This window comes from Podarcis tiliguerta (assembly GCF_965153285.1).
Source record: "Podarcis tiliguerta genome assembly, chromosome: 8".
NCBI classification, from domain to species: domain Eukaryota; kingdom Metazoa; phylum Chordata; class Lepidosauria; order Squamata; family Lacertidae; genus Podarcis; species Podarcis tiliguerta.
In genome coordinates, this window is record NC_139541.1 from 45,986,027 (window position 1) to 46,005,244 (window position 19,218).

The following is a 19,218-nucleotide window of genomic DNA, read 5'->3' on the forward strand; positions in this document are numbered from 1 at the left end:
GGAGTCAGATGCAGGCCATCTTGAAGAAGCAACATCAGTTGTCAGTGAAGTTAACACTTGATTCAAGGAGACAGCATACAACTCAGCAACACTTCCCAGCAGGTCTTGCCCCTGCGGGGCAGTTTCCAGGGCTGAAGGTCCCTGCCATCCACCCCTTCTAAGGTTCCTCCTCTCCCAGATGTTTCCCACGCAATCTCAAACTGCATCTGTCCACCTCTGTTCTGCTCTCCTCGTCCTGCACATTATTGGAGACTGGGGGGGGGGGGGAGAGAGCATGGCACATCAGCAGAAGGAAACACCCAGGATAGTTCAGCAATCTTTTGACACCCACCCACCCACCCCAGTTCAGCCTCAGAGTCTAAATAGAATTATTTGACAGATTCAGGCTTCAAGCCTGTATGGCAAGGACCATAACCTGCAGGCAGTGGCTATATGCACACTTACTCTTTGATTGCATGTCTGAGGAACATGCATAGGATTGCACCATCAGAAACGTAAGTCAGTAGGGGCCCTCATACCCAGTGGCATAGCGTGGGGGGTGCAGGGGGGGGCCGGCCGCACCGGGCGCAACATCTGGGGGGGGGCGCACTCGCACTCGCAGCTCTCTGCCCCTACCTAGCTCACTCACTCTCTCTCACTGCAGTGCTGGCTGTGCGAATCCGATCCGAGCCGCCGGGTCGCCGCCCACTGTGGAGGGGAGGGTGCCAGGCATGCGGTGCGGTGCGGAGAGAGAGTGAGGGACTATCTGGGGGAGGGACAGTGCAGTGGGGGGGGCGCAAATTACTTGCCTTGCCCCGGGTGCTGACAACCCACGCTATGCCACTGCTCACACCCCAAACATGAATGCACTGGGTTTTCTCTTCTTCCATTTAAAATGGAACCCATTTTCATTGTTCCAAATGCTTCCAAAGCACATTTGTATGTCTTTTCACAGCTGAAGGGGGAAATGCAGCTCCTAGTAGCAGCTCTAACAGCAAATTGCTTTGTTGCATCTATGATTCACTCTGACTTCTGCAGATAAGGGGGGGGAGGTGGATGAGCCTCCACTGAAGTTGACAGAAGGGGGGGGGGGAATTAAATAATCATCTCAGATTGTGAATGAGCTTTGTGAATTACAAGATTGCTTGATACAGAGACGTGCCAGTTAAGATATTTTCTTTCCTCGCTTTTGCAGACCCGCTTTTCATAATGAGGACAAACAAACCCTGAACCTGATCTCCCTACCGATAACTGTGGAGGACAGTGGATTATAATAAGAGACAAAAATAGCTTTCCTGGATAGAGACCCTGGCACCAACTACGTTATAAATTAAAAACATTTTTCATCCGTTAGCAATAATGTTTTATAGGACCAGAAAGAGAAAAAAGCAGGCAATGCAATGTGGCAGATGTGTGGAAGAGTCAATGCAGTTTCTCCTTATTTATTCCTAAACATTGTTCAGAGCCAATTTCAGACTAAGGTTGAGTCAAAATGACTCACATTTTTTGAGGTCCCCCCCCCTTTGAAAAACAATGAACCGTTAATTTACATTGCCCTCCCTTGCTCTCATTCGCAGTTTCCCCTCAACTGCCACCAGTGATGTCATTGTGTGGCCCAACTTGACTAAGGAGCTGGCATTGTGATGTCATTCCATTCATTGTGTGATCTCTGAAACAAAGGTGGGAAACACCACTTTAGTAGCATCACAGTGCCTGGTGGAAATGGAATGTGGTGAATATTCATGTCATCAAAGTGACTAACTCTCTGAAATACTTAATTTTGATCCAGAAAGCTAAAAATGGTTAATATTCAATGCAGTCTTCTTTAGGACTTGATTGTAAAAGAAAAACCATCTCATACATGAGTGGAAAAATATACAGTCTTGAGTTTTGACTGCAATATAGCTCCATAAAAAGCCAATTAATTCATGGGGGGGGGCAGCTATTTGACATGGACAACTGCGAATTCATGATATATTGATTTATATCAAGTGATATAAACACATATTCAAATCAGACCTCTGTCTCATAACGAGATCCACAGAAGAATGAAGTTCCAATCCTGAGCATGTTTACCCAGCAGTACGGCAATTAAACGGGGATGCAGGTGGCACTGTGGGTTAAACCACAGAGCCTAGGACTTGCCGATCAGAAGGTCGGCAGTTTGAATCCCCGCGACGGGGTGAGCTCCCATTGCTCAGTCCCTGCTCCTGCCAACCTAGCAGTTCGAAAGCACGTCAAAGTGCAAGTAGATAAATAGGTACCACTCCGGTGGGAAGGTAAACGGCGTTTCCGTGTTCTGCTCTGGTTCGCCAGAAGCGGCTTAGTCATGCTGGCCACATGACCCAGAAGTTGTACACCAGCTCCCTCGGCCAATAAAGTGAGAAAAGCGCCGCAACCCCAGAGTCGTCCACGACTGGACCTAATGGTCAGGGGTCCCTTTACCTTTAAGACAATTAAACATAGGGAAGTTACTTCCAGTTAAATAGTGTAAATAAACAGGCAAATCTTTTTCTTGCAAGGAGATCCAGGGCTTGAAAAGGTGCACCCATCTACTTAATCTATGGAGCAGCTGTGGTATTTGCTTTGTTTTTAATGTGCCAAAATATGCTGCTCTGTTCCATTCAGAATGGTATTGCACGTTTTATCATTGTAACACTTTTAGCTGTTTTTATAATTGTATATATTCTAATGTTGTAACATGTCCTGGGGCATAGTGGTGAAGGGCTGGTAAAAAAATATTATAAACAAACATGCAAATAATATCTAAAATGAAGTTAGGTTTCCTTACTATTTGTCTGGGGTTGCTTTTCACTTTCTTTTTCAGGAAAAAGAAAACAAGGGTATCTCTGAGCATATGCCCAGTGTCCTTCGTCAGGGAATGCTGTAGCCACAGGGCAGGGCTGTAGCTCAGTAGCTCACATGCTGAAGGTCCCAGATTCTATCCCAGGGCTCTCCAGGTATCGCTGGGCATGTTCCCTGCTTGAAACCCCAGAGAGTCATTGAAAGTTAGTGTAGACAATACAGGATTAAATAGGCAAATGTTCTGACTCACTATGAGGCAGCATCCCATGTTCCATCCATTTTCCTGTCCACCTGAGTGGCACCTAGGATTTGAGGACTTCTCCCACATTACCTGATTTACATTTCCCCCTCCCCCCCCCCAACTAAAAACTGCTCAATTAGAAAACTTTCCTGTTGTTCTGGGAAGGGTTTGATGCGGTTTGATTGCGCCGACTCCTTTATTTCTTTCTGCTGGCGCAGGGTGCCTATTAGAAAGGAGATAGGATGGATGTTACAGGAGGCTCACAAAGAACCCAATCCCAACCTAAGTGGGTTGACACTTTGAGACAATGGAAGTTGTCAACATGCCTGGAGCAAAATGCCCCCAAAAGAAAAGACCAGACAGAACAAATGAGCTAAAATTTCAAGAGTGCTTTTCCTCCACTACAGCATTCATTTCAAAAGCATAATTTCAGATAAGTATGTCCACAGGTATGTAATTTCAGGTTTTTAGTCTGGTAGCTATAGTTAAGGGAAGGGAGTGTTCAGAGGAGAAAGACTTATATAAAGATGGCTTAATTTGAACCACAGAAACTGTTCTTTAAAAATGAAGGCTCAATGATGGCTTGTTGGGAATAACAACCCAAAAGAGAGTGTCTCTTCACATGTGCAGAGTGCCCTTTCCCCAGCCACTGCAGTCCATGTTATCATACATACATTTACTTTCAAGGTGATTTCCCTGCAATTTGTGGCATGACTGAGCTGAGGGATGATTTGCAGAATCATAGAATGGAAGGGACTCCAAGGATCATCTAGTCCAGCCCTCTGCGATGCAGGGAGTGCCACATGTGCAAACAATGTAATGTGGTGTAGTGGTTTGAGTGCTGGAGTAGACTGAGGAGACCTGAGTTCAAATCCAAACCCAGCTATGAAGTTCACTGCATGACCTTGGGGCATGAATCAGCTGAGGAGGCAGGGAGGAGTGGAGTGTGTATGCACTTCCTTTTGGCCAACTGCAAATGCAGCCCCCAGCCAAAAAAAAGCTAGCCAGCCCTAGATTCAGTGGCATAGGAAGGGGGATGCGGTGGGTGTGAGGCGCCCCGGGTGTCATCACTGAGGGGGGTGACAAAATGGCAAACATATGTGTTTTTGAAAAAAATAACTCCCGCACCCACCGCGCACCCCTTCCTATGCCACTGCAAGAGCACTCTTCCCTCAAGTGATTTCCAGAAACCAGAAGCATTGCTGCCTCCAACTTTGCAAGCAGAGCACAGCCTTTGTGGCTAGTAGCCTTCGACAGCCCTCTGCTCCATGAATCTGCCTAATCCAGAGGCGTAGGTATGTGAGGCGGGGGGCACTGGGTGTCACACCACAGGGCCTGCAGCGTGCCTGAGCCACACGTCTCTCCTGAGGGGGAGGGGGAGGGCAGACTCCCTGCAAACTGCAGGCTGCTTTTTCGAGCAGCTCAGGGACTGCATCTGCCCACTGCCTCAGCTGTCCTACAACTAAGGGGGAGGCTGCAGAGAAGAAGAAGAGAAGAGTTTGGATTTGATATCCCGCTTTATCACTGCCCTAAGGAGTCTCAAAGCGGCTAACAATCTCCTTTCCCTTCCTCCCCCACAACAAACACTCTGTGAGGTGAGTGGGGCTGAGAGACTTCAGAGAAGTGTGACTAGCTGAAGGTCACCCAGCAGCTGCATGTGGAGGAGTGGGAAATCGAACCCGGTTCACCAGATTACGAGTCCACTGCTCTTAACCACTACACCACACTGGCTCTCGCAGAGATGCTCCACGCAGTGCGCCCTACCTTGGCTCGCCCCGCCCCCAGCTGCAGGGAGCGCGTGCTGCCCCAGGCACCCAATCAGCCAGCTATGCCGCTGCCTAGATCAATCAACTTCCCCACTTTTAACTCTTTTGGTTCAGTTCCTACATTCTAGAGCAGAAGATGGCTGCATTTCTTTCTGGACAATATGGGGTGGGGGGGTGTCATATGCCAGTGTATTTAAGGCCAGAGACAAAAGTGAGCAAAACAATGAAAGTGAATTTTACCTTTATTTAATTATCTATTGCATTTATATCCCACCTTTCCTTCAAGAAGCTCAAGGTGGCATACATAATTCTCCTCCCTATTTCAGCAACCCTGTGAGGTAGCTTAGGCTGAGAGGGAGTGACTGGCCCAAGGTCACCCAGCGAGCTTTGTGGCTGAGTGGGGATTTGAACGCTGGTCTCCCAAGTCTTAGTCCTACATTCTAACCACTGCACCTGCCATCTGTACAGTAGGCTATACACACCAGTACCTGCCTCTCTAGCTTCTACCGAGTGTGGCACTGTGTGGGATCACCACCCAAAGCACACCCTGTCACTTAACATCTAACAACTTTCACGAACAGGCCAGGGCAGCTGTTCCAGGTCTAATACTTCAGGCAGCCTCATATGATTGCTGACAGCCCATCATATTGTTGTAGGTCACTATTATTATTCACATGTTGTAGGCGGGGAGTCTCAGAGGGAGTGGCTTGGCTAAGAGAACCTAGTAAAGGGGTGGAGAACCTTTTTCCGGCTTGAAGGCCATATACTCTGCTGGGAAACCTTCCATGAGCCACATGATAGTGGTGGGTGGGGCAATGGATGTGACTCTTGCCACCACTCAGAAGGCTAGACAAAGGTCAGAAGTTTCTACACATTTTTCTTTCTGTCCAAGCAGGCATTATTACAGTTCAGGGACACATTCCAGCCTGGTCACAAAGAAAGAAAGAAAGAAAGAAAGAAAGAAAGAAAGAAAGAAAGAAAGAAAGAAAGACTGGAAGAGAGTGTGGAGCAGAGCCAATAAGAGGTTTGGTGTGGGAAGAGTCCTGAGAAGCAGTTGGAGAGCTGTGGAGGGCTGCATTTGACCTCCCAGCGCTGAGATTCTTCATCTCTGACCTAGAATCATAGGCTTGTCGTGTGGGAAGGGACCCTGAAGGTCATCTAGTTCAACCCCCTGAAATGCAGACATCACAGCTAATGAGTCCCTGACAGATGGCCTATCCAACCTCTGTTTAAACCCACCCCCACTTTCTTCATATTTACAGACGACTTTTAGCAGAAGTAGCTTGTCATTCAGAGCAAAGAGAAACTGCATCTGTTAAAATCCTGTCTTCTGCGTAGCTATAAAAGTTACGGAAGCCTTAGCAAATGTGGCATAGTAGAAAGCTGAGTCAGGCCATGGACCTCAAGACCAGGCTTCCTCAACCTCAGCCCTCCAGATGTTTGAGACTACAATTCCCATCATCCCTGACCACTGGTCCTGTTAGCGAGGGATTGTGGGAGTTGTAGGCCAAAAACATCTGGAGGGCCAAGGTTGAGGAAGCCTACTCAAGACCGACCACTGACTGGTAGCAGTTCTTCAGGATTTCAGACAAGAATGTGCCCCAACACTACCTGGAATAGGCTCTTGGGGACTTTATGCATTTAAAGCCTGTCCACTCCCACTGAGCTAAGGAGTCTCTCCTTCTCATTGGCATGTCTTGAAAACACTTCAGCTACTTTCCCCAAAGCTCAAAACATCAAAGCACACAAATTATAGAAATATGTAATAATAATAAAAATACAGAACCCTGAGATTAATAAAAGCAAGGGCAGTATTTTTTTTAAAAGGGGGGGGGGGAGAAAACCTCTGCCAAAACGCACCTGAAGTTGTTAACAACAATAGCAATAATAACAGCATCCACCAAAATCCAACTATAGTAATAATGGGTTGTCGCCAAGTCCTAACCAGGGGAGACCCTCTGAAATCAGGGAACCCAAGTTGACTGTGTGTATTAACTTTAACAGGTATCATTGGGTACCACCCAGTAATAAGCAAATGGTGATGATATAATGCAAGCCATAAGCAATAGGCCCTTTACAACTTAACAACAAAAAGAGAGCAACTCCCTGCCCCGATAAGCTTACACACCTGCCCATTCGTCACCTCCACGCTCGTTCGCGGGGAATAAATTTCCAAGGACGGCGGGAAGGTTAATTAATTTATTTATTTGCAGCGTTCATTTATTTATACGGCGGCGGCGCCTCTACTCGCTTGGCGATGGTCAGGCTGGCGGTAGGACCGTGCTCTCTCCTCCAGCCGGCTGCAGCCATTGCATACATCTTTCAGCATCCCGCCGCGCGCACACGCGCGCGCGCTCACACGCACACACTCACGCAGAGCCCACGCTCGCATTCAACAGGAGAGGGAAAGGCTGCCGGAGTGAGAAGGGAAGGTCGCCCTCTCTGCCTTTTTGCTCTTCTGCATCTCTCTCTCCGTCCATCCGTCCGCCCTTCCTCCTTCCCCCTTCCCCTCCTCGACTCCGAGCAGCGCCATGGCCAAGGAAGGAGCCGAGAAAGCCGAGGAGACGGAGCAGATGATCGAGAAGGAGGCAGCCGAAGGCGGCGGCGGCGGGAGCAGCAGCCCGAGAGGGGCGGACGCGAAGGAGATGCGCGCCGTGGTGCTCTCTGCCTTCGGGGGACTGAACAAGCTGCGGGTGTCCAAAAAAGTGATGCCGGAGCCTCAGGAAGGAGAACTCAAGATCAGAGTCAAAGCCTGGTCCAGTATTATTCTTATTCTTACTCTTATATCAGCATCGTCATCATCCTTCCCACCCACCCACCCATCCCTCCAGAAGCATATTCCTAGGAAGACAGGAAACTGAGTCAGACCCCTAAGCTCAGCAGCAACGTCTACACTGACTGGCAGGGGCTGTCCAGGTTCCAGGCAGAGAGTTTATCCCAGTCCTACATAGAGGTGCCAGGCACTGAACCTGGGACCTTCTGCATGAGAAGATGCTCTGCCTCTGCCCCCCATCCAGCCCCTCCCCCCCCCCCACTCCTTGCCATCCATATTTTGAAGCCCTTCTCTGCATTTAGTGATAGCATCTGTGTTTCACTGGGTGAGCATTTTTTTAAGTGCCTTGGTATCCTATCGTTTCAGTCTGAGGGTGGACAGGAGAGAGATCTTGCTTGCCCTTGGGAATGAATGGATGGGATATGGGGATGTTCACCCCTCCAAGACACTTTTGCAAAGTTACAGGCCAGTCCTAGGCACATTTTCCCAGCAGTACAGTCGGGGCTTGGTGTCAAATATAAAGGGTGCCACCCTGTGCATGTTTACCCACAAGCAGGTCCTGCTTAAGTGCAGTGTGTCTTACTCCCAAGTAAGAATACATCAGATTGCCAGTTTACATACAGGGCGAACCTTGGAGACATTTACTCAGATCTAAAACTGCTCAGTGGGGCTTTCTTCCAGGAGAATGTGCATAGGATAACCACCTTAATTTACCATTATTATGGTGCTGGTGATCACCTTAATTTTCCATTATGGTGGTCCTCATTCTGTACAGCTGAATGGGAGCTCTTCTGCTCCTATTGCTTCAGCCTTTTGAAATGGATATGAGGACGAGGTAAGAGCTGGGAAACAGCATTTTGGCCTTCTGTGATTCCTTTCTGTCAGTCTTCCCTCTTCTCCCATGTTTGTGACTCTGCAGTTTAGTAGTAGACTGGCTGGTTTCCAAGACACTACTCGCCTCAGCATCCTATTAGGTTTCTTGTATGGTGTGAAGTTCTTTTTCAGTCTGTCAGCCATGCATTGATTGCATTTGGTTACTGTGACCCAGCATTGCCTTCGCTCTGAATGAATCCCCTTTTCCCCCAGCTGAGTCTTTTCTCATCTCTACATTTCTCTGCTGCCTGCTAATCCTAACACATTTTCTCATGGGGAAGCAACTCAGTGTTTGCCATTATTGCTAGTTTCCTGCATTGTGTGTGTGTAGCAACTGTGCTGAGGTGGTCCAACGCTTGGGCAAGCTGATGGTAAAAGACTGGTATTTCAACTTCTAGGCCAGTGCTCTTCACCCCAGGGACCGGAAATATCATTGCTCTACAATTCCCATCATGCTGAGCCATCAACAATGGTCAGGGATGATGGGAGTTGCATTCTAGAAACATCTGGGGACCCATACGTTCTAGCGGTTATTGGCTGTAGGCTATTGGCATCTTTCTGAAGCTAAGCAGGTTTAGACCTAGTTATTGCCTGAATGGCAGACCTGGGAACCACATGTGATGCTATACTGAGTCCCTTGATGGAAGAAAGGTGTGGTACAAATGTAATAAAACAAATGTACAATGAAATAAATATTAGAATGAATTTGATGTAAGATTCAAGCTAGCTGGGGTGGGGGGGCAGGAGGTCAGTGCCCCTCCCATTCTTGGACAAAGTTAGGTACTTGAAGGTATTGTAAATAAGTTGAGACTGCAATCTAAGGTGTGCTCACTTGATAAAGTCAACTCCATCAAAATCAATAGGAAATCCATAAATTTATGGTGTGGATGTGACCTGAAAATGATGCAGCCTAGACACATATTGGCCACCTAACTAAGAGCTAGGCCTCCATTTTGATGTTTCCCCCCTCATTCCTCCCTCATGGAAGGGGACTAGATTTCCATGATAGCCTTTATACTATTGAGTTGTTTTCCTGCTCCCACTTGTCCCTAAGCTGCTCCCCAACCAAGCTGGCTTTCCCTGGAAGGGGATGGGAGGCTGGGGTTTCCTTACACATCATACAATTAGGCATGGGGATTTGCCTGATGATCCTCACTGTGCCTATGAATTTAGGCATTCCAGGGCAAGCAATATACAGTGCAGGTAAAGTGCAGATGTGCTTAGATGTATATCTGATTTGGTCTGCAGTTCATTAAACTGCAAAAAGGCATTCACCATAACAGTTTTATATGACCTTGTGGTGGAGGAAGCAGGGACTGAACAGCATGCACTTTGCATGAAAATGCACATTTTCTGAAGCCAGTCCTTACATGTACACTGCCCTTTTCTCAAGGCTAAGCCATTAGCAGCTGTCAGAGGTGAGCCAGGAATTGGAGCCAGCAAGTCAGAATAGAGGAACACACAGAAACACACTATACACAGCAAGACTACGGCACTTAATACCCCTTTGTGTCCTGGAGGGACATAGGAAATGGCTTTATATCAAGTTGGTCCATCTAGCTCAGAATTGCCTGCAGTGACTGGCAGTGGCTCCTTAGGGTTCCAAACAAGAGGCCATTCCCAGCCCTACCTGGAGATGCCAGGGATTTAACCCCTGACCTTCTGCATACAAGGCAGTAGTTTCTTTCCCACCCATAGATTTTATGAAAGTTTGAAAAAGGTATACAAAAGTTAACATCAAATACCCAATATTTTTTAGAATATCAAAGATAGAAGTAGTTAATCCAAATAAAAACACAAACTTAAAAGAGGAAAAGAGATAGAAAAGAAAAAGAGCGAGAGTAAAAGAGAACTTCCAGTTCTTCATCTATACGTAGAAAATTACTCAAAACATGCACTCAGAGGTAACACCAAACTATTCCACTTTCTAAAAATACTAAAAAGTATTATATTCAGTTCTCAAACCCAGATATCACAATTTTCATTATAGACATCGGCTCTGGCAGAGGCTGCTCTGTCACGCAACAATAAAGGGGGGAGGAAGGGGGTCAGCTGGCTTTCACTGCACACACAGCGAAAACAAGCAAACCTGGTTATTTGGAAAGCCGACTCCATGCCCATCCTTTTTGTAGCTTAAAGGGATCCGTGCAGGGTAGGCTTTCCAAGGAAGACTTGCCCATCAGCTGGTATCACCAGTAACATTTGCAGCCAACCTGAATACAATATTGGGAGGGGGCAGGTAAGCCCCACCCCATGTAATCCATCACAAGACCATTTGAATGGCAAAATCCAGCCCCCTCAAATATTTTATCCCTAAGAGTTGGTTCCTATAATTTGCAGGTGGGTGGGTGTGGGTGGGGGGGGAATAGACTTGCAGACCCTGATTGGCTGAGGTTCCTCACCCCTGCTCTAGGCCATAGTGAAATTCAAGTGGGTGAGAGAGCTCACACCTCCAGCTTGACCTTTGAAGGAAATATTCACTGTCAGTGTGTGAGTAGTATGGACTTTCATCCTTTAGTCCATGTAAATATTTTGGTGGCCAAGGGGAGGAGGTTTCCCTGTCCCTGGCTTGTTTCCTAGTGCGTCTCTATGAGGAACAGTCACTCTACCCATGGTGGAAGCATCAGCCTCTTTTTCAATATAACTCCACATTTTAAAAAGAAAATCAATACAGGATGCTATTCCTCAAGTTCTTTGCAAGCAAAATCCATAGAAGTTAGGACTTCTGGGCATACATGCCAGGGAAGGAGAGTTTTGTCATGTAAACAGCTGTGCTCTGCTCTCACTACGCAAATGCCCTGGCATTTTCTGGGAAGAAAATGTCAAGGTGAACGCTAAGATGCTTATTTTAGAATCAGGTGATGTAATCTGGAGGGTGAGTTGGTTTGTTTTGCCAAGGGTCAGGTGTAGAGCGGGATCCAGTGAGTGTTGCTTTCTCTCTCAAAAACCCACTCAGTTCTGTTTGGTTTGCAGCATTCAAACCAAGCTAGATTGATCAAGCTAGATTGTCTTAGGGCAGGAGTTTAATTGTGTATCACAAATTGTCGCTGGCTGCCTTGGTGCTAAGGTGGCCTCGTGACCTACAGAGGATAGTCTTCTCTGAAGGACTGACAGAGGACAGCTCTCTTTTTGAGGGACTCCTCTGTTTGAAGCGCTATCCAGTCCAGGTATGGTTAAAAGAAAAGAACCCTAACAAGGGAAAACTTTCATCTCCAAGGCAGCCCTCAACAGTTAGAGTGTGGACAGAAAACTTTGTAGACACTTAGAGCACATGGAGAGGGCAGTAGCTCAGTAGTGTAGCATCTGTCTTGCAGGCAGAAAGTCTCTGGTTTAATCCCTGACATCTCCAGTGAGGGCTGGGACATAGCCCTGTCTCAAATCCTGGACACCCACTGCCAGTGAGTGTAGACAACATTGAGCCAGGTGAAGCAAAGGCCTGGCTCAGTATGAAGCAGCTTCCTGTGCTCCTGGCCATTACAGTGAAATTTATTGTATTTCTATTATGTTGTTGTTTAGTCGCTTAGTTGTGTCCGACTCTTCGTGACCCCATGGACGAGAGCATGCCAGGCACTCCTGTCTTCCACTGCCTCCCGCAGTTTGGTCAAACTCATGTTAGTAGCTTCGAGAACACTGTCCAACCATCTCGTCCTCTGCCATCCCCTTCTCCTTATGTCCTCAATCTTTCCCAACATCAGGGTCTTTTCCAGGGAGCCTCAGCTTCTCATGAGGTGGCCAAAGTATTGGAGCCTCAGCTTCATGATCTGTCCTTCCAGTGAGCACTCAGGGCTGATTTCCTTAAGAATGGATAGGTTTGATTTTTTTGCAGTCCATGGCACTCTCAAGAGTCTCCTCCAGCACCATAATTCAAAAGCATCAATTCTTCAGCGATCAGCCTTCTTTATGGTCCAGCTCTCACTTCCATTCATCACTACTGGGAAAACCATGGCTTTAATTTCTATTATAGTAATTAATTATTCCATAATGCACATCTATGAATATAAATTCTTACTTTATTTTCGAGTGATACATAAATGACAATCCTAAATTTTCCAAGTTTCATGTTGAGGAAGAATGATGATTTTTTAAAAGTAGTGTAAGTCTACTGTAGTTACTGATGTATTCTCAGTGGTTCAGCAATGCTAACTCCCAGATCCAATTTACTTGTGACTAAGGCTTGATCTACACATGGAGAGAATGAGGACATGGAGAGAATGTCGTGAAGTAGTAGAATGGGCTGTAGCCCTGCAGAGGAGGTTGTTGTTTTAAATCATCACTTGTAAAAGGCTCCCTTCCAAAATGCACCTGGCATTGCAGGCTGAAAGGTCGGAGTTGCCCATCTACCACCTCTGCTACTTTCCTACATGCAGGTTGTTTTACATAGCAGAATGCTGCTGGTTGTTGTTGTTTTTTTTAAAAAATGATATTCCTCCCTCACCCCATGATATCTGAAAATGCACGGTTCTTTCTTGAATATATAGCTATACAGTGGTACCTTGGTTCTCAAACATAATCCGTTCCAGGAGTCTGTTTGACTTCCGAAATGTTCAAAAACCAAGGTGCGGCTTCCGATTGGTGCAGGCACTCCAGAAACAATAGCCAACAGCTGCATCAGACATTCGGCTTCCGAAAAACGTTTGAAAACCAGAACAATTACTTCCTGGTTTTGAGAACCAAAGTTCCACTGTACCGTATACAAATTACTATATCAGTTGTATAGTAATTTTCTGTGATGTGCCTGTTCTTAGCTTGTGGCGTGATTTGGTGTGATGTTTGAAGAGATGAGTTCATAGTCATTTCTTGCAGCAGGAAACTGGATGAGGTTATTTTTAGCTCTTTTCAACCTCTGGGATTCAAGCATATTACATGCATCACTTTCCTCTCTCCCTTCCCTTTTCTAAACAAGTAACAAGGATGCTGACAAGTCCATTCAATTGGAACCTATGCATGTTTACTTGGAAGTAAGTTCTTCCTCAGTGGGGCTAACTCACAAATAAGTGTGCTTATAACTGCAACTCCTACCTTTTGGCTTATTGGATGTGCCCAAGATGTTATAAGAAATAACACAAAAGCAAAGTGGTTTCTGGACAGTTATACACAGCAGAGTCAGTATTATTAGTAGTAGTAGCAGCAGCAGTAGTTGTATATATTTATTTATTCCTCTCCTTTTTCCCTAACAGGGACTCAAAGCAGCTTACAGATAGAATAGGAATAGCTAAAAACATTGGGGGGGGGGGTCTTTCAAAACAAACATTTACAGAATTAAAACTATATATAAATATAAGAGATTTTTTTTAAAAAAAAACCCCATACGGATAATTACAATAAAAACAGCATAGCCCCAGGCCTTTCATTAAAAGCAGCTGGAATGTGAAGGTGTTCTTCACCTGCTGGTGGAAGGACAGCAAGAAGGGAGCCCGTCTAACTTCTCTAGGGAGGGATTTTCAAAGTCTGGGAGCAGCCAACATCAGTACACCAGAACCAAAACTTTCAGCATTACCAGTTGCCATTACTCATAAATCACAAAGCACTTAGTTGATTAATCTTCCACTTATACAAATATGGAGTTTCTAGTCTTAATAAGATTTGGTGCTAGTAGTAGGCAGAGGGATATCATCTGGTTTTAGGGCTTCATTGTGACTTTTATTATAGCTTGTATGTTGCCCTGAACATATAAAAAGGCAGGGTATATCTGATAGATGCAGAATTGGAGACTGGGTCAGAGAGCCAATCAGTGCTCAACTTGCAATCAGGAGCAATAATTAAATTAGGCACTCATTTCCATTGATGTTTCCAATGACCTAGATCTCCTCATGAATGTTGTCTTGTATTCATGCAGCTTTTCATTCAGTTTTTTTCTGGGTCAGGCCCTTTCTGTCTTTAATGTCTGTGTTAGCTTCCACTCAGACATCCCCGGCTCAATGTTCCCAGAACACTGCTTTGCATATGAACAATTGGTGCAAGAACTCTTTATCCCCACATGAAGGATGTGATATTATAGGAGTTAGCATGGTGTAATGCAGCTCTCCCCAACCTCATGACCTCCATATGTTTTGTACTATCATTTCCATCAGGGTGTAATTCCCACTCTGCCAATGTGCATTGATTTATGGCAGTTGTAGTCCAGGATCACCTGGTGGGCTTCAGTTTCTCTACCCCTGGCTTAGAGGTGTACAGGAAACCAGAAGACTTGCACAGGTGCTTACAAGGGATATCAAAATTAGTGTTTACCTCCACACAGAAATTTGAAATGTGGTGCGCAAGCAATACAGGGAGAAGTATCGAAGTCTGAAAACAGGGCTTGTTCACACAGCAATTCCATGTTCAATGAATGTGTGAACTGTGATTATGTCCACTTGTATGCATGTAGTCCCTGTTCATGGGTACAGCTAAGGTTGAAGATATGGGCAGTGGATGCAAGTCCATCCCCACCCCCCTGCCGCCTCCACTTCACTCAGTGAATGTAGAATGGTTGTGAGTATAGAACTGCAGCCAAAACCTGGATCATGAAGGTTGTCTGATGACAGCTTGCCATGGCACGAAACAGACAGGACCAAAATGTTGCAATGTCTCCTCAACATTCCTAACAGATATGCCCCCATTCCTGATTCCAGCTGCCTAGTCCAGTAACACATTCCCACCCTCTTCTATTTTTCCTTTTCCAAACGACTCAGCATTCTGTGGCTCAGTCCTCATTGGACTGGTTTGGGGTAGAGATTGCCCCTTAGGGATTTTGTAGGTCTGCAAAATTTAGGGTTATCCTAAGCAGCGGATACACATGCGCACACCCCTGTTTCTCAGTGGCCTAGTTTTGGCACTCACCACCTGAGTTTGCTACTAGAGGGAGTGCCATAAGGCAGTGAGAGTTCTGTGTCTCCCTTATACACTTGAATCCGCCTTGGATTGGGAGGGGCCCCAATTTCTAGTAGTAACCAAAACAATCTAGTTCCACGTGTTGTTATCACATTCTTTGTTTGGAGCTGTTCTCTGAGATTACATCCAAGTCTGTTAGGAGACTTCAAAGGCAATGTAATGGTTAGTTTCTCTGGCATCTCTACAGAGAGGCAACGTGTAAACATGTTTCTATCTTTAAACAGCATTAATTATTTTCTGATATTCAGAGGGGACACAAAGAGAAGGAAATGGCCTGTCTCAAGGGTTTTTCTTAGTGTTGAGAATACAGTGAAACATTTTTCATGTCAGTATGAACACTCTGCTGTGTAAATTTTCTTGTAGCAGAGTCTGCCTACAGCAGAAACAGTCAAGGAAAAAGGTTTATATAGTTAATCCCATTTTGCTTTGTCTAGGCTGCATCCTAGCCACACTTACTTAGCAGTAAGTCTCATTGAAGTCAGTGTGGCTTGCTTCTGAATGTATAGGATTGCACTGTTAGTCATGTTTACCAGGGATGCAGTGAGGACATTTTCAAGTTGAGGAAAAACTCTTCCAACACATGGACAGTTTTGGTTCAGTCTTCAGCACCAGCTGAAAATGTCTAGAATGGACAGGAGAGAAGGAGCACTCGGCTTGTACACCTTTAATTGTTGTGTGCAAGAGGGAGTTTCAAAAGGTGTAGCTTAAAACTATTTATCAAAGCTGCAAAAACCTCTCTTTTTCACCCGGTCACCCTAGGAAAGGGAAACTCAATGGGTATGAACCTATCATAGGTATCTTTGTTGGTCCATGGTGGGATCCACAGAAAAACAAAACCTTTATTAGGGCCATTTCAAATATTGTAAAGTATTTAGCAAACTTCTGAGTTCTTCAGAACTCATGTAGGATGTTATGCAACATCCCTGGGGGATGTTACATAAAGGCCCATCAGGGGTCCCAATTAGGTCTGTGAGACCATTTCTCCCAAGTCATATCCACCCCTAGCTGATTTTCAAGAGAAATCCAGCGTGCATCAAGATTTGAGCTTTTCATTTAATCCTGATGGGCATGTCTTTTGCTGTGGATGCTCAGTTCAGTTTTCACTTCCATCCTGTGTCTACCTCAATGTTTGGATAAGAGATGGCTTTCTGTAGGTCAGTGTGGTTGCAGGAATTACATAATATGGCCTTTCCCCTTCTAAAATGTGCTTTTCAAATGTGGGTTGTGCATGGTCTCTTAATATAGCTTTGAAAGACTTCACAAATGCAAACAGTGAAGTACAAATAATTCATAAGAAGACATGTCAAATTGCTGCACAGACTTTACGCAGAAAGTGAATACCCATCTGGATTAGGTCAGTTATGCTTTTCAAATATGCTCTGTATATCCTACATAATCTATTTACAGAAGACAATATTAAATATATAAAGAGAATTCTGGCATTGTGTCACCTGTACCTGTGTCATCAGTTTGTCTGTGACCAGTTGGTGGGTAATGCAATTCCCGAGATTCAGAAGGAGATGGCTATGCTATTGATGTTGAAACGTGGAAAAGACTTCTCTAAACTCCATTTCATATGTTATGCATATGAACCTATCCAGACCCTTAGCGCTTTCTAAGAGGCCTTCTCCAGGTGGCCCTCTGAGGGGCGCTTGGAGGGTGATGACAGAAGAGGGGGCATATTTAGTTGTGGCTCCCCATCTGTGGAATCCTCTCTCTAGTGAGGACTGCCTGGCACCTTCACTGACATCTTTTTGGCACCAGGTAATGACTTACCTTTTCTCCCAGGATTTTTACTTGACTGAGACATTGTTGTTTTGTTACTAGTGTGCTGCCAAAGCCTCCTGTGGCTGTTATGGTCATTGTTTTGTTTTGATGGCATAATGTATGGGACTAGTCCATGACATCTATAGGACACCAGATTGCGTAAGTCTCACCTACATTTTGTCTCCTTTGTTTACTGTACTGTGATACACATCCTCATTACTTGTTTCTTTTATTCACAGTGGGTTAAATTTTATTGACCTGATGGTTCGGCAGGGGAACATTGACAATCCACCCAAAACTCCACTTGTGCCTGGATTTGAATGCTCTGGGATCGTAGAAGCTCTGGGTGACAATGTGAAAGGCTATGAGGTAATCTCATATGTTTATCTGATTGGGACGGTGGCAATGTATTTATTAGATATGATCACATATTAGTTGTGGTGGGTAGCTCAAGGAAAACTTCAATTTAGTATGCCACAGAAGTGAAAAATTCACATTCAACGATAGGGATTGTCGATAAAGACACTGAAAATCAAAATGACCCATATGATGATATCATCGTTATTTTTGACGTTCAGGTGATGTAGCCAAAATGGCACCACCTACAGACAAGAGGGAGGCATGATTACACTTGGAGGTGTGCAAAATCACTGAGGTAAATAAAAAATATCCAGATGAGGACTAAGTGTGCTTGGTGGCTACAGAATGCTGATTGACTATTTGTGGCAGTTCTAGACAAACTGGGGGTGGGGGGATGGAATAAACTTTCCTGAAGGGAGGGGACTGAGGAGGGGACTGAACACTGCAGCCTTTTGTTATAGGCCTCACTTATTCTATTTCTGATGTTCAGGGTGTGAGTGTCATTGCTTCTGTAGCTGATATAGCAAAAATGGCAGCACCATAGCCTCCCATTCTGCACATGCTCTCAAGTGCACTAATTTGTGTCCCCTCAGCTCAGTGCCCTGTGTGGGGAACTGCCTGCACCACCTAAATCTGGTACTGCATGCCCTGAAGTTCTGAATGGGACTAACTTTCATTATCTGGTTCCTGATCACAGGCAAAATACCTGACCCAGTAACCAATCACAAGCAAAGTTTTTAGTTGGGTTCCCTATCACTTGTAGGGTTCCTGATCATGGAGAGGTTTCTGAGTGTGTATGTCAGTGGAGTTAACAAGCCATCAGATTTTTGTGCTTAGCACATGAAGTTCAGGAGCGAAGAGGGCAGGGAATCAGACAGGCAGCAACACCGTGGGCAAGGCCTGTAGGTTTGCTTCTAACCCCCCCACACACTTTTTGTCCTCACATTCAAGCTGAACTCTTGAGGCGGGATTTCAGTAGCTTCTAGGGTCCTCTAAAACGGCATGTTCCTCTTGAAAAATATTTGAGCACCAATATGAAGATTATCTATAGCAAAACCTACAGAGAACATTACCGAATAAATTACCTTTATTCTTATGGATTTCAACATAACATGCTGAACATGATATATAGAATAACAATTTCCAATTTTTAAAAAAAGGATTTCTACTGCATCATATTTGAAATAAGTCCCTCTCCACCACCAACCTTTTCTTCTGGTGTAGTATCTCTTTGTTTATAATTGAATTTCAGCCAGAAGAGTAATATGAATTGCTTTCCTATTTTAGAATCTGTCAAAAGGAAATGATAAAGTTGGTTGTAGGTATGAGAAGGCAATGATATAAAGTTTGCAGTAAAAATACAATCTATACTAAAAAAATACACACATATACACTTATGATAATTTCAAGATAATTCCAGCAAAGTTCAAAAATGTCGCTAAGAACTTGAAAATATGCACTGATATAACACTAGCAGTGATCACAGAAGATGAAAAAATCTGTTCATTGAGGTCAGTAGGATAATTTGCTGCTCTCCTCTATTGCAACTTTTCTAAGCTTTAGGGATTGGCGGGATTTTGAGATAATTCATTATCTACAAAGGAGCTGTGCAGTTCCAATTTGCCTGTCCTTTTTTTTTTTAAAGGCAAGTTATAAGAAACCTCCCTGACCTGACTGAATAAGAGCTATAGAGAAACATAATGATATGAGACAGGCATGCAGTTAAATCTTCCAACATGTATATTTTTACTTTAAATTAGTTGCAGCGGGTTCTATATTGATTG

At 44.9% G+C, this 19,218-nt stretch overlaps 1 protein-coding gene across 2 annotated transcripts in view; it reads left to right on the plus strand.

Moving 5' to 3' along the window:
- Positions 1 to 7,067: 7,067 nt before the first annotated feature.
- The window catches only part of VAT1L (vesicle amine transport 1 like), a 50,819-nt gene continuing 38,668 nt past the window's right edge, over positions 7,068 to 19,218 (plus strand). Inside the window, exons 1-3 of one of the 2 annotated variants that reach the window (XM_083452635.1) lie at positions 7,068 to 11,941; positions 12,402 to 17,233; positions 17,314 to 17,443. In XM_083452635.1, the coding sequence (XP_083308761.1) occupies positions 17,208 to 17,233; positions 17,314 to 17,443 (156 nt within the window). In that variant the 5' untranslated portion in view covers positions 7,068 to 11,941; positions 12,402 to 17,207. The remainder of the gene's footprint in view (positions 11,942 to 12,401; positions 17,234 to 17,313; positions 17,444 to 19,218) is intronic. The other variant, XM_083452634.1, reaches the window with a different exon arrangement.